The 13,915-nt window shown below is 31.5% G+C and overlaps 1 protein-coding gene and 1 long non-coding RNA gene across 3 annotated transcripts; both read left to right on the top strand.

Moving 5' to 3' along the window:
* Nucleotides 1-7,759: 7,759 nt before the first annotated feature.
* On the top strand, nt 7,760-10,748 carry LOC136348223 (uncharacterized). Of its 2 annotated transcripts, none has more exons than XR_010733603.1 (2): nt 7,760-8,205; nt 9,930-10,748. It is a non-coding gene; the product is annotated as an uncharacterized lncRNA (long non-coding RNA). The 2 variants fall into 2 exon arrangements; XR_010733602.1 differs by having other exon boundaries at nt 9,011-10,748.
* A 474-nt stretch (nt 10,749-11,222) lies between these two features.
* LOC136348224 (transmembrane protein 120 homolog) lies at nt 11,223-12,551 on the top strand. Its single transcript, XM_066298878.1, has one exon. It carries the CDS (start codon nt 11,429-11,431, stop codon nt 12,500-12,502), a length of 1,074 nt encoding a protein of 357 aa, XP_066154975.1. The 5' UTR covers nt 11,223-11,428; the 3' UTR covers nt 12,503-12,551.
* Nucleotides 12,552-13,915: the final 1,364 nt, after the last annotated feature.

The following is a 13,915-nucleotide window of genomic DNA, read 5'->3' as shown; positions in this document are numbered from 1 at the left end:
TCAAGGGGACGATAGCGTTGCGACTACATCCAAGGTTGAATACCCTCAAACTATTCAATGCGACGAACGACATTTATCCACCAATAATTAAAAAATATATATTTATTTTCCATCAAAAATAGTTCCTTGACATTTTTAGTGTTTAGGAAGAAATAGATAGAAGAGATGAAAGAAGCAATAAAATTACAAATTGAAAGTTTGGAAACAAACCTGTTGCAATTAATTGCCATAGATAGGGACATGATGAAACTTAACATAAATAGTCGTCAAACAAAGCAGGGAATTAAAAAAAAATCGATTTGATTTCAAAATATGAGTCAAATTAAATCTCTGGAGAAAATGGATAAAAAACTTAATCCAGTTTAAATCGAGTGAGAAAACATACAAAATGTTTATTTATGTACCAACCAATAGACTGAATAGAGAACATCTATATATCTATATATCTCTAATAAAGAAAAAAAAGATATTTAATAAATTATTAATTCAATTATTAATTATTAAATACGCTTAACACTGATAGACTAGAGTTTAAACAAATTGTTGCATTTAAATTTAATACCGAACTACATACTTTTTGCAAATAAATTATTATAGTAAAATGACATTGAAGTGATTCATTAAAAGAAAAGTAAGAATAAGTGTAGTGTATCTGATGAATTTTTGGTCTAAATCCATATAATAACACATCTTTTCACCCGTACTCAGTTTCAGTCCTACAAACAGTCAATTTCCCGCAAAGATTTTCAATTAACAATTATTATAATCAAATAGGTACCTTTTTCGGTCTGATATGAAAATTTGCAATTCCCGCTTGAACAGATGAATAATTTACAAGGGAAACGAATCAATATAGATATTGAATTAGTACTGAATTGGTCGATGGCTAGAATTTTCATGTTAGCGTTATTAACTTTTTATACAAATATAAACGCTCAAAATACGTACACTCACACTAACACTGTGCTTTCAGTTCTATAGAATTACATTTTTTGTGCATTAAATTACGTCAAGCTGTTTTTGAGGTATAAATGATGTTCTAGACTTATTTTCCACTTTGTGTATTAACAAATACACCAACAAGTGAAGAGATTAGTGCCAAGCACATCAAACACAAAAGAAAAGTATCGTTTATGCACAATTAGAAGTAATTTGTTGTAAACATCTCACGTCACGCGAATATTTCATGTAGTGATTAATGTCTGTACATTTAACAACACAAATATCACCTATACCTGCTGTTTATACGCATACAAAAAAAAAATTATATATATAATCCTTCTTAATCTTTATATACAATTTAAGTCGGCTTAAAATTTAGCTAATATATGCTTCAAATTTTCTAAGAAGTTTTTTATACATGTATATTTTACCTTCGTCCAAATGAATTGGGTAAAATTATGTAAAGTGAATGGGAAAAAAGATTTATGAAAATTAGAAGTAAATATAATTTACTTACCTAGTGCTCAGTATTAAGTCACCAACTCGTCCAGAAAATTACTAATCTTCCAAGGAATGGCTTGTATCCTAAGCCATACAAAATAAGATATAGTCTACAGTTGAAAAAAATGTATCAAGAAACTTCCTATAAACCTGCCCAATCATTCACTAATCAATCCAGATAACGAACGTCATGTTAAGCTGTTAAAATTAACTAATTTTATACGTATATTTATGAGAAATAATTTACCAAAAAAAACTATGTAAATGACTGGTACAATTAATTTGGATATAGATAAAGATTCTGGTACGCATTAGATAGATTACAAGAAAATTAGGAAAATATTATATACCTCCAGAAATCATTCAGTATTTTGAAAAAAGTAAAATATTTTTCAATTATGATCAATATCAATTATATAATAGTTTTAATTGTGGTCACCTCGTATTGACATTTTTATACACTAAATCACTATGAAGTGTTAACGTTTGTTTGATTAGTAATAGCAATATCTCAAAAGTGCACGTTAAAGAGTTATTCTAGCTGCTTGAGTGTCGATATTAACCCTCCTGTTCAACTTAATCCCAAATATAAAACCTGGACGCAATAAATTCTACTTTAAATTGAGAAAAAGGGAAAGGAACCGACATACGTTGTGGAAATATCCACAGGATCTTATAAAATTGCTGATATTGAGAGAGATGCATTTTTAAAAATCCAAATGAGAGAAAAGGAAACTAACAATTAATGACAAATATTAATTTAAAATGTAATAACAACACACTAAAATGTAAATTAAAGTGTGCCTACGGCATAGTCTTTAACCCTGAAGATGGCATTAGAAAATTATTATGAATTTAGCGCAAATTTTCAAAAGCCGATGTCTTGCATACATCGAATATTCTAGTAAGCGTTATTAGCGTGTTATCACAATACGACTCGAGTATAATATTATATCGAGATTTAATTTTAGAAATAATCCATCACATACGTTAGATGAATTTTCACCGATCGTCGATCCCGGGTACAGCATAGTTGTTGAGCCAACAAACCTGATTTACCTACCTGTAAATAAAAGAACTATAGATAGTATTACAATAAATAAATTAGCTCAAGATTCAAAACCGTTCAATTTTTGTGGAGAATAAATTATAATACGATTACACCTAAAAAAGAATGGTATTGGTTTTTAATTGACGAATGATATGAGCTGAAGAAAATACGGAAAATCATATATGCAGTATCATTACGAACCTGATTGCAGTCTACCATCAAACATTAAAACAATCGCTTACGCCACAAAATATTATTTTCTTACCATTTATAGCACGCAAATATGAATATCAAATCGGAGAAATTACAGATATTTCTCTCAGTTACAGTACATGAATCGATTACGAGAGAAGAACGGCATATATATCATCTTTAACAAACAAATTGAACTATAATGATGAAATTGTCATTAATTAGCAAGATGTATTTACGGATATTAGTCAAGCTGATCTGTATATTAAGGCAGAATTTAATAAAAAGAAACCGTTGCAGGAAAAACAGGTACCTGCACTTTAACTAACAATATGGGGGCATACCTATTCGAATCGATGATTTACGAATTGAATTGTAATGAGATTGAAAACGTTCAGGGTTCTGGACTTACCACCACTGTGAAGAGCGCATTTTATACATTAACGAGTTTGAAAGTACGGCTCTTTGCCTCACAAGTTGGAATTGGTCCGCAGGACATCCACCATCTACCACATCCAATACTGAGACCAATACCAATCTGCTCATTCCCTTGAATTCCGCGTTCGATATATTTTCAGATTACAAAAATGTTAGTATGAGTAAGGAAAAAATTAAATTAGCGCGTCAAGGAAATGATGAAAATTGCTACGTCGACGCATATAGATATTTAAAAAATCGATCTTCATTACATCCATCGAATTGAGAGTAAAACATGTTTATCCCAGGGATGTAATACATATGTAGATTAAAACTATTAGAAGAAATTGGAAATAATAAACCCATTCACAGAGCATTTCGAAGTTGCGAAATTCATGAATTACCCGCGCTCTAAGAACTACAAAGAGACATTTGAACGGTAAAATCTATGTCTGAGAGAGCTCGTTACCTCGTTATTTTCTCCCAAAAAGAAGGGAAAGATAATTTTAAGACAGATAACATGTACTTTGCCAATTTAAATATCACTCACATACCTTGATACCTTAACTTCGAGGTGTATCTCTATGAATTTCTAAATTTATATTTTAGTAAAAAGTAATTTTTTTGCTAAAAAAATATAAAATGTATATACACCGAATTTCAAAAGTCACACTTAGGAAAAATGAGTAGTGAGCATTAAATAGGTAACCAAAAGTTTTCAAACAGGTCCTTATTTATAATGAGCTGTTCGAAACGAAACGAATCGCTCAAGAGCAGCATTGTTGACGTTAAGTTAGAGTTTCAAAGTTCAGAAAATTTTACTGATAACACACGAGCTCATTGCATTACCGTGCATGATCGTGTCTGCAATATTTGCCTTTAACAACGAAAAATGTAAAAACGTTAATATAAACATTATTTTAGAAATACCTCGACTCTAAACAAATTTAAACGTGTCTGCTCTGCAAAAAAATAATAAAAATGGATTACATTAGTGTGTGTGATGTTGATAATTTTTTCGGTTGATATTTATGGTCAACAACTGAAAAAATTATTTTAAAAATAAAATTTCGGAAATCCTCCTAGTATGGAACAGTATTAGCGTATGAGTCGTATACTTTCGGTATGCTCAGCAGGTGAATTTCAAATTAGGGCAGCTTAAGTCCTACAAAAACATTTAGCATGGATACCCTGATTTCACACTCAAAAAAACATCATCATGACTCATACTGATTATAAGTGGGACGAATTAGTGGGCTTGTTTCATCAAAAAGTCGATGATTATTTCTATAATCTGGCTATAACATCTGATAGCCTAACATTTACATGCTCAAATTGTCTAAAAAAAGTTTCATGATTTTGATGTGCTGTATATTATCTGTAAATTTAAATATGTTATCTCATGAATTAAATTTATATAATGTAAGAAAGAAGTTAAATTTTCTTGGCGGTAAACCATACATCAATTAAAATTCACATATACTTAAGGCAATGCATTATTATTATTAAAAGTTTTTAATGTATATATGTATTTTTATAGAGATAATGTATTAAATGACATTAAACAAATATATCTTTTTGCTTTAATACTATCCCTGAACAGTCTTTATCTAGACCTTGTTGAATGAAGATGAAGATTACCACCCTAGATATTTAAGGTTTAACACACCAATTTCACTCCACCAGACACCTCCATAATAAAATTAAGAGATATTTTACGTTAAATAATTTGCCATTAGGAAGTTTGGCTTTACTTATATGAGGAATTAAATAATTCCTTCCACCTCCAACCGTCATCATTTGCTCCATATCGGCTTGTAAATTTATAAAAATATTTATCAGTTTATCTTTTTGTAATTAAATGAATGCGAGTTTCGCACAATTAACTCTACAGCACTTTTCGAAGATGATTCACATTAAAGTGCCTGAATTGAATTTAAAAAAAAAACGAGATCGAAAACGTTCAAATCCGGGCTATTTGGTGATCGAGATCTGATTTTAACATTCCAGTCATTCCTAGATCTTTCAGACAGAAATTCTTGATCATCATTATACGAATGAAGCTTGGTATTATGTTGTTGTATAGGAATTGTTTTTTTGTGCAGATGTCTGAAACTTGACTATAATTGCAGGTGTAAAATTGTTCAAAATCATTTTTTTGCATTCTGCAATATTAACCCATTCGATATTTTTAATAACAAGACCGCCTTTTAGACGATTTTTATTATTTCGTTTTGCTTTTTCAATAAAAACGAAGGGCGAAATTCCCATTTTTCCATCAAAATATTGTTTTTTATAAACCTCGTATCAAGATCTTGCTACTGTAGCTAATAAATATTACTTTTGTTATGAATCGCTTACTTTTACACGTTCTTTCAGGTAATCCTTCAACCAGACTGACATAATGGGTATGTTTTTGCTGGCTGAGATAAAAACCATTTTTCGTCTATATGCACATAGTCAAAAAAGTGATTGGAATATCCATTGTGTTTAACCATTAAAATGGAACATTTTAAGCGGAAAAGTTTATTGTTACCAATCAGGAAATGTTTAACTGTGGGCGAAATGCGTTTAAAATCGTTACCATATTTAAATTTGTGGAATAAAGTTGATTTTGAAAATCATACTGTGCACGTTAAACTGCAAAAAGTTCCCCGCTTATTCAAAGGCACGATTTTGATTATTTTTATTTGTTTTCCGAAAAATGTTTGCCTTTTCGGCCACAATTCTTTTATATGATGAAACATTTGCAAAGATTTCACCATAAAAATATTGCTGTTTTGCTTTTTATCGTATTTTTGATATGGTTAGAGGCGTAACTTCAAATTTCTTCGTAACTTTATTATACAGCGTTGTGATTTATTCGAAATGTCCACATATTTTAGCAAACTTTGTAAAATACCATTTCTTCAATCTTCAGTCAAGCTCTCTGATTTGATATATTTTCTGGGCAACACTTTAATTTTCATGGTAAAAAAGAAACTTCTATACTAACAGCGGATGGACTCAAAACTTAACTAACTTTTAAGAATTTTTGAACTGTCGTTAAAAAAATCATAATCTATGAAAATTACTTAACATTTTTTTTTCTATATAATTTGATTTGTAAATGAGAAATAAATAATCAAATCTCCTTCTTCTGAAGTAATGCCAATAATTTTAGATTTTTGCAGAAATGTATATCTTGATTTAGAAAGTCGCAGTAGATTTTCATTTTATCGTTCTTGATCATTGTTCACATTGAACTTTAAAATTTCATACGTATGCATATTTGATAATAGATAATGCTTAATACCACAGAAGATTGCTTCAAACTATTACACAGGGTAATGTGATTTCTAAAATCTTTGTCAAAAAAATCCTTTTGTTCATACTCTACTAGTAAATTTTAATATTTTTCTTATATTCTTTCATTTGTTGCTTACATTTCATCTTTCTTGATTTTTGGGTGAAGCCTATTCAATTTCCTCATAAATAAATTTATTTTTAAATTCTCTCAATTCTACTGGCACTGAGGCTCTTTTTTAAATTAATTTTAATTCGGAATAATTAAAAGAATTAAGAGAAAAGTAAATATTTTAAATTTAAATATATATTAATATTAAATATATACTTTATAAATTATTAAAATTAATAAGTTTGCGCTCTTTTGCGATTGAAAGGCTCATTTACCCCTTATCGCCCTCAAACTTTATTTTCAAGATCTCTTTTTACCTAAATTAGCTCAGTTAATATATTATCTCCTACTAATCTCTCGGTAAATCCCTCTTGACTATCTGTGTATTGACAGAAAATCGAACTCGATTATAATTTACCACTATGAAATTTATTAATTTCATGAAATATAAGCAAAAAAGCAAGATTGAAGTGGTATAAACAAGATACAAAGTAGTTAACGTGAATATTATTAAAAAAAAAAGATTTTAAAATATTTTATTATCTTCTTCATACATAATTTGGTTTACTCTGCAATTATAACAATTTGGCGGAAGTAAAAATAAGTATTATGAATGCTGATAATATGGTTAATGACCTGGCCCGTAAATAAGATTGTTCCAACTCAAAAAATCGAATTCATTTTAGTTAAAATAATTTCTACTAATTTCAATTTTTGCTTTGTTGGTTCATCAACTCTCACTGCATCAAGAAACAAAATATCATTAGTGACGCTTAGCTTGAAAAACAAAGATACTATTTCCTAGTTCCTTCTCTCTCTGTCTTTGACACAACAGTCGGAGACCCAAAATGGTACATTACCGGGAACGTCATCCTACTTACGTCAGTAATATAAACTTCAATGTAGAAAATAGTGCGGAGAAAGTGGCCGCAGATACAATTTTCTCCTCTAATTCTTACTACACCATCATACGCGTATACCGTTGTCACATACCTAGTGGAAAACACCTAAAAGTGGAACGAAACGCAATCTGATATCCCCTTTTTCTATATTTCCATGGCTTTTTGTCAGCATACTAACTTTCAGGTAAACGTGAATATTGATTAAATGCACCTAAAAAGTGAACTAGTTCCACTGCTCCATCGCACTCTGAGGCCGATGTCATATAGAGCGGAAAACACCTAAATGCGTAACGGAAGGAACTAGGCATTTAGTGTATGGTCACAAGCCAATGCAGTAACGTTCAGTCTAAGGTGAAAATTATTTTAAATTAAATAACACAATAAAACTATGACGTATTGACGTTCTTTTTTTCTATGACGTGATGGTTGTTATTTTCATAATAATTGAACAATTTCGTTTCTTGGTTCGTATGAGTCTTCAATCGTCTGATTTTCTGAATTTCTCTTTCTTAAGTCTCAAAAATGTATTCATTACCGCTCAAAATCATACTAAAGAATATTGGTAACCAACAGCAAGAAATGAATTACTACTACAACAAGGAATCAACTACTCCTACAACAGAAAGTCAGCCGCAGTTCCGGTCCCACAAGGCTTGTGCAAATGCTACAGGACAATCTAGCTGCATTTTCAACATTTACTTTAGTTGATAAACAATAATGTGGTTTTGAGTAAATTAGTAAAACTGCCGCCTAGACTTTGAACCATAACCGTCAGATTGATTGACCAAAATCATCGAACCTCAGTAAGTTCTTACTTTTTTTAAATGAAATTTCACAAATACTTATAAATATCATGTGGAAAACCACTTAATATTCAACCACCTTATTTTGACAGAAATCTGGAACTGTGTTATTCAATATATTTTTAAATTCAGTAGCAGTTAATGATACACTATTAAGAAAACATTTGTGCCTGCAGAGAAAAAAATTATTTTGCTTTTCCAAAATGCAGGAAACTTAGCTGAACTATTTTTCTCAAGTTGAATGCAGCAATCTTTACTTAAATTTACTAGTAATTCCAATAAGAAGCCAATTAATGAATTTTAATGAAAAAAGCTTGATATACACCTATTTTTAGGTTTGTACCGACTTTCAAATGAATTATATCCAAGCAAATACATTGAACTTTAGTGTATACTGTCCAAAATACATTGTCCTCATAATCATTTCAGTGTTATTTTGTCTAAGTTATTAACGTTCACATGATCTATAAGTCTCTAGACCTTTGCTTTATGTGTTTTGTCACAAAAAGCTATTTATTAAGTGAATGAAACTGAGTTAAACCAAAATTTCTTATACACAAGAAGTTTATGTTTTGTGGAGTTACAACCTACATTATCCATCATTAGCATGATGTCAGAACACAAGCCCACTTTATCTATCATTAGTATGATGATATAATAGTTCCTTTGAAATCCTTATGTCAATGAACCCTGTAAAATAAAAATATGTTTTATCAAGAGGCCCATTTCCTTTTTTTATCAACAAAATATAAAGTACTTCAGTTTTGCCAGTTTTGTTTAGAGACAACAGTGAAGTTTTTTTTAGATTTAAGGTTAAGACACATCTCAGAATTGATGCTTCTAAATACTGCTTATTTAACCAGAAATGCAAAAACCTGTGGTAAACAGATGTGTGTGGGGGTGTCCTACAGACACCCTTTATTGTCTTTGCTGACAATGCCTTGTTTAAGGTCAATAGACTGGTATAACATTGAAACTATTGGGTTTTGTACTCACAATTCTATGTACAAAGAATGATACAAGCCCCATAGGACTCACTAAAATGGACCACAACTAGAATACTGTCCATTAGCACATGAAGGGGGTGCGACGAATGGAAATGTTATTAAAACAGGTTTTAAATAAGGGGGATGTTAGTTTAAGGAGCGTGAGAATTAGACATATTGTCAAGTCCTTCATCTCAGCATCTCAGTTGCTCGTTTTGATTTAAAAACATTAAAAAATGCATCTCAAACCAGTAAATTTTTAACAATTGACAAAATTTCCAAATATTGGCAGTTTCTAAAAACTAATGAAATATTCAAAATTTGACATAACTTTCAAAATGGAGTAAGATGTGTGGATAAAAACATTTCCTAAATCAAAAAAATTTACGAAATTTCAAAAATCAACAAAATTTTTTATTTAATAAAATCAGTGTAATTTTCAAAAGAAACGGAATTTACAAATATTCAGACAATAGATGGTGTATCAGAATAGTATAACATAAATTTAAGGGGTGATTCTACGAGTGATTTTGAGAAATAAAGTTTATATGAACCTACGTCCGTAGCGTTCAAAACGTAATTAATATTAATGTTAACAGGTGCACAAAATCTGAATTTTGTATTTCAAACGATTCCTGAGGTATCACTAAAAAACTGAAAAAACCTGTTTTTTGACAGCATGTATCTCGAAAACGGTGCGTTCTCGGATCCACGTTAATAGGATTTTTTTCCTTACAGCAAACCGAAGAATTACACCCTTCATTTTCCGACAGATGTTTTGAAACACTCTGTATACACTATACAAAAGTATTATGGTCAGTTAAATGATATATTATTCAGGTTTATACATAACTTACTCAATGCCGGGAATGATTTCGGTTGTGCAAAATGTATCAAATAAAGCTAATAATGTTGCCTTACTCCCCGTCTGCATATATTTACATGCGAGCACATGGGTGGATAATCCGATACAGAGGTTAATTAGAACATGCGGGGAACCACCGACGCGCCGCGGGCATAAATGCGTGTAAGTAAAATGTTATCGTATTTCTTCAGGGCACATAAGCGAATTAATATATATCTGCAGTGACTATGGAACCTGAATTTACTGTAGGTATGTTTCCAGACGGCAACACAATGCAGTTAAGGGTTAATCCTTAAATGCATTGTGTTTTGTAATATTATTTCATTTTATTTGATTACTTTTATTAAATATTTTATTAGTTGACTTGTTTTGTTTTTTTGTTCCTTTAATAGCCAATTTCAAATGTCTTGATACTTTTGAGATTTATTATACTTTAGTTTTTATTGCATATGAAATACTCAATATTTAATAACGTTTTTTTGTTTATATTAAATAAAAATTCATTTTATGTACCTTGTTTTGCTATTTCCCATATATGTACAATACAAATTGAAAATACAGCAAATGACTTCATATATGATAGTGAATGTATTAAAAGTATTTCGCAAAAGAACAATTAAATGTTTCAAAAGTTAAGGTAGTTATGTCGAGACACCAGTGGAATGACTTAAAAAATAAAGTTAATAATCCTCCATAGTTGCACTAATTATTAACTCCTTGTTTTTTCCTATTAGTAAAATAAATGATTATGTATTAATTGCGTATCTAAATCGATCAATTGTAATGAAAATATATTGAGAAATGGAAAATTATTGTTTTCAATAATGAAGAAATAAATGAGCTTTGTTGAAGCTAACAATAAATAAATTTTCTTGAAGAAGAACTGGTACGAGACTCCAAAAATGTGATGTGATTATTTGATTTTAAGTTTGAGACCATACAGAACTTTTTCTCAAGAATAAGTCTGTCATAAAATTAATACTACACGATTTTTCCATATGCTGTGATGACCGTTCAGGTTACCCTTCGTGCACATATAAAACACCATAATCAAACCTAATTTGTGTTCATCAGTCGACGCAGCTCAATGTCATATACATTTTTTAATGACTTCAAACTTGAGAATAGACCTCGGTAACAAAACCTGTAATCAAATCGGTAGTCATTCATACATATTTTTAGTGAAATCGGTGCAAAGTGCTAAAGTCACAGGAGAAATTCCGCCGCGATCATTTAGTTATCTTATCAATAAGTCCGTTCATTGTATATAAAACGTGCAATTACCTCAAAACATTTCGTTTGAATTTGAATTATTTATCCTCTTGATGCGTGAAGTTTTCAGTCCACACAAGTGCTAATAGTGAAGTGTTTGATGAACGCGATGAACGAAGACTTGGACTTGCAATGGGAAGAGTTGGGCCTGGAATACAAGCTGCTGGACGAGGCTCACCAAAATTACCTGAAATCTCTTAAAGAACTGATTGCGAAGCAGAAAACCTTCATCAGCCAGATCGCTCATCAAAGATATCGCCTCAAAGCCATAAACGACAATTTACAGAAGTGCGCCAATACAGAGAAGTTGAATGAGATTAAAGAGGAATGCGTCAAAAGAGAGGCTCAGCTGCAGATTATCGAAGAAACTTTGCCTCGTCAAGGAGGAGTTTACCTTAGAGTAATATTAGGCAATATTAACGTAGGATTCTTAAGTGAAGAAGTAATGTTCAAGTACAAAGATGCCTACGAGAAGTTCAAGCTCATCTGCATCGTCATAGCCACAGTGTTGGTGCTCTTAAACATGAGCGTCAACTCTAGATTCTTTCAAAAGATCTATTTATTTTTTTTAGTATGGTATTATTGCACCTTGACGATCAGAGAGAGCGTTCTGAGGGCTAACGGATCAAAAATCAAAACTTGGTGGCGGATCCACCATGGACTCTCAGTGTTTGCTTCTATAGTTCTATTAGTTTGGCCGGAAAATAGTGCTTGGGATGATTTCAAGGGGCCATTCTTCAAGTACAATTTATACAATTGTTTAGTGCAATACCTTCAGTTCAATTATCAAAGTGGGGCCCTCTATCGGCTTAGGGCGTTAGGAAAAAAGGACAACATGGAAATTACCGTTGAAGGATTCCAGCACTGGATGTGGAGAGGTCTGGCTTTTCTCTACCCATTCCTCTTCGGGGCCTACATCTTTCAATTGGTGAACGCATATATGTTGTATGGAATGTATATGAGCCATCCCGAGTCTTCTTGGCACGTTTTAGTAACTTTTCTGTTCATGCTGACATTCTTCATCGGGAACAGTATCACCACCCTGTTGGTAATTCCAAATAAGTTGAAGAACAATATGGTGATGCGCTATAAAGTGATGGCCAGGAAACTGTACTGTGCCGTTAGTGTTCCAAAAATTAATCTCAAGAAAAGTAATGGTGAGAAGTATTTGTAATTAAGATGTTAATAATTGTACATAAGTAAATATATATGATTTTTTATGACCGTTTGCTTTATTTGATCGGTGATCGACGAGTAACCATAAATCACGGCATGTCGATTTCGTAAACAATAAATATATAAAGTTTGTTTAAAAATGTCCAAAGGTCAATGTTATTAACCTTTGGTTTATACCTGCTGATAACGAATTAGATTATATCTATATATCCCGTAAGGAAATGCCGTTTAATAGGGATATTCTTTCTAAGTGCCCTTTTTAAATACAGGGTGAGTCGGTAGGATCGTGCCAAACTTCAGGAGCGTGTTGTACATGAAAAATAAATGTAAAAAACTCAAATGTTGTTATCCGATTTTCGTTTGTTTACAAGTTATAGCGTAAATAAAATTAAAACATAAAGGTTAAGCAACATTTAGACGAAACGTTTCCTGGACGTTGGATCGGTCGTGGTGGCCCTATTAGTTGGCCTCCAAGGTCTCCAGACCTGACACCACTAGACTATTGTTTGTGGGGTTGGTTTAAAACTGAAGTGTACAGAGTAAAAATGGACACTCAAGATGCACTAATTCAACGCATTAGAAATGCTGCAGCTGCCATTAAAGAAAGACATGAAACAATCAGGAGCGCAACGAATGCTCTTCATAGACGAAGCCGAAAATGTTTACAAGTTAATGGCGATATTTTTGAACATTTACTATGATATTCAAACGTTCATTTATGGAATTTCTTATGAAATTTATAATTTTTTTAAATTTTATGTTTTAATTTTATTTACGCTATAACTTGTAAACAAACGAAAATCGGATAACAACATTTGAGTTTTTTTACATTTATTTTTCATGTACAACACGCTCCTGAAGTTTGGCACGATCCTCCCGACTCACCCTGTATAAGACGATATTCTGGCTAATCCCAATGATGTATTATTGCACTTCGATCTTTGAGGGTTGCCATAAATCTTGATAATACTGACCAGGACACCTGATCGTGATAAACATAGTAGGTGTTAGTTGATTTATAGTCTTTTACCACGGGCAATATAAATTAATTGGTATTTTTAGATTAATGACCAACTTTTCTAGGTATTTCTAACCTGGCAGCAGTGCACTCTACCGTGTAGGGCGATATTTTTCTTCTTATGTATACTTGTTCTCTTCTATATTTCCGTTAGTTCTAAGTGTAAGAGATTTAGGTATGGAGTAGCCACCCTTCTTAAGGCACTTAGTTCTTTTCAAAGAGGTACCTTACTGACTTAGTCTTATTATTACTCATTATTTTTGAACTCCTAAATTATTGTTTTTTTTTATCACGAGACCTTAGGTTTAATTGAAAGGTTTTTGGGTATTTTTGCACGAAACAGTTTATCTGAAAGTCAGAGTGGCCCGAACATTGATTACGCAGCCCCTAATT

Source organism: Euwallacea fornicatus, chromosome 32 (genome assembly GCF_040115645.1).
Source record: "Euwallacea fornicatus isolate EFF26 chromosome 32, ASM4011564v1, whole genome shotgun sequence".
Classification (NCBI taxonomy): domain Eukaryota; kingdom Metazoa; phylum Arthropoda; class Insecta; order Coleoptera; family Curculionidae; genus Euwallacea; species Euwallacea fornicatus.
This window is presented reverse-complemented; position numbering and strand designations above follow the sequence as displayed.

What these genes read in the sequence shown, in the direction of transcription:
- LOC136348224 (XM_066298878.1), top strand. Translation starts at nt 11,429, where the DNA reads ATGAACGCGATGAACGAAGACTTGGACTTGCAATGGGAAGAGTTGGGC.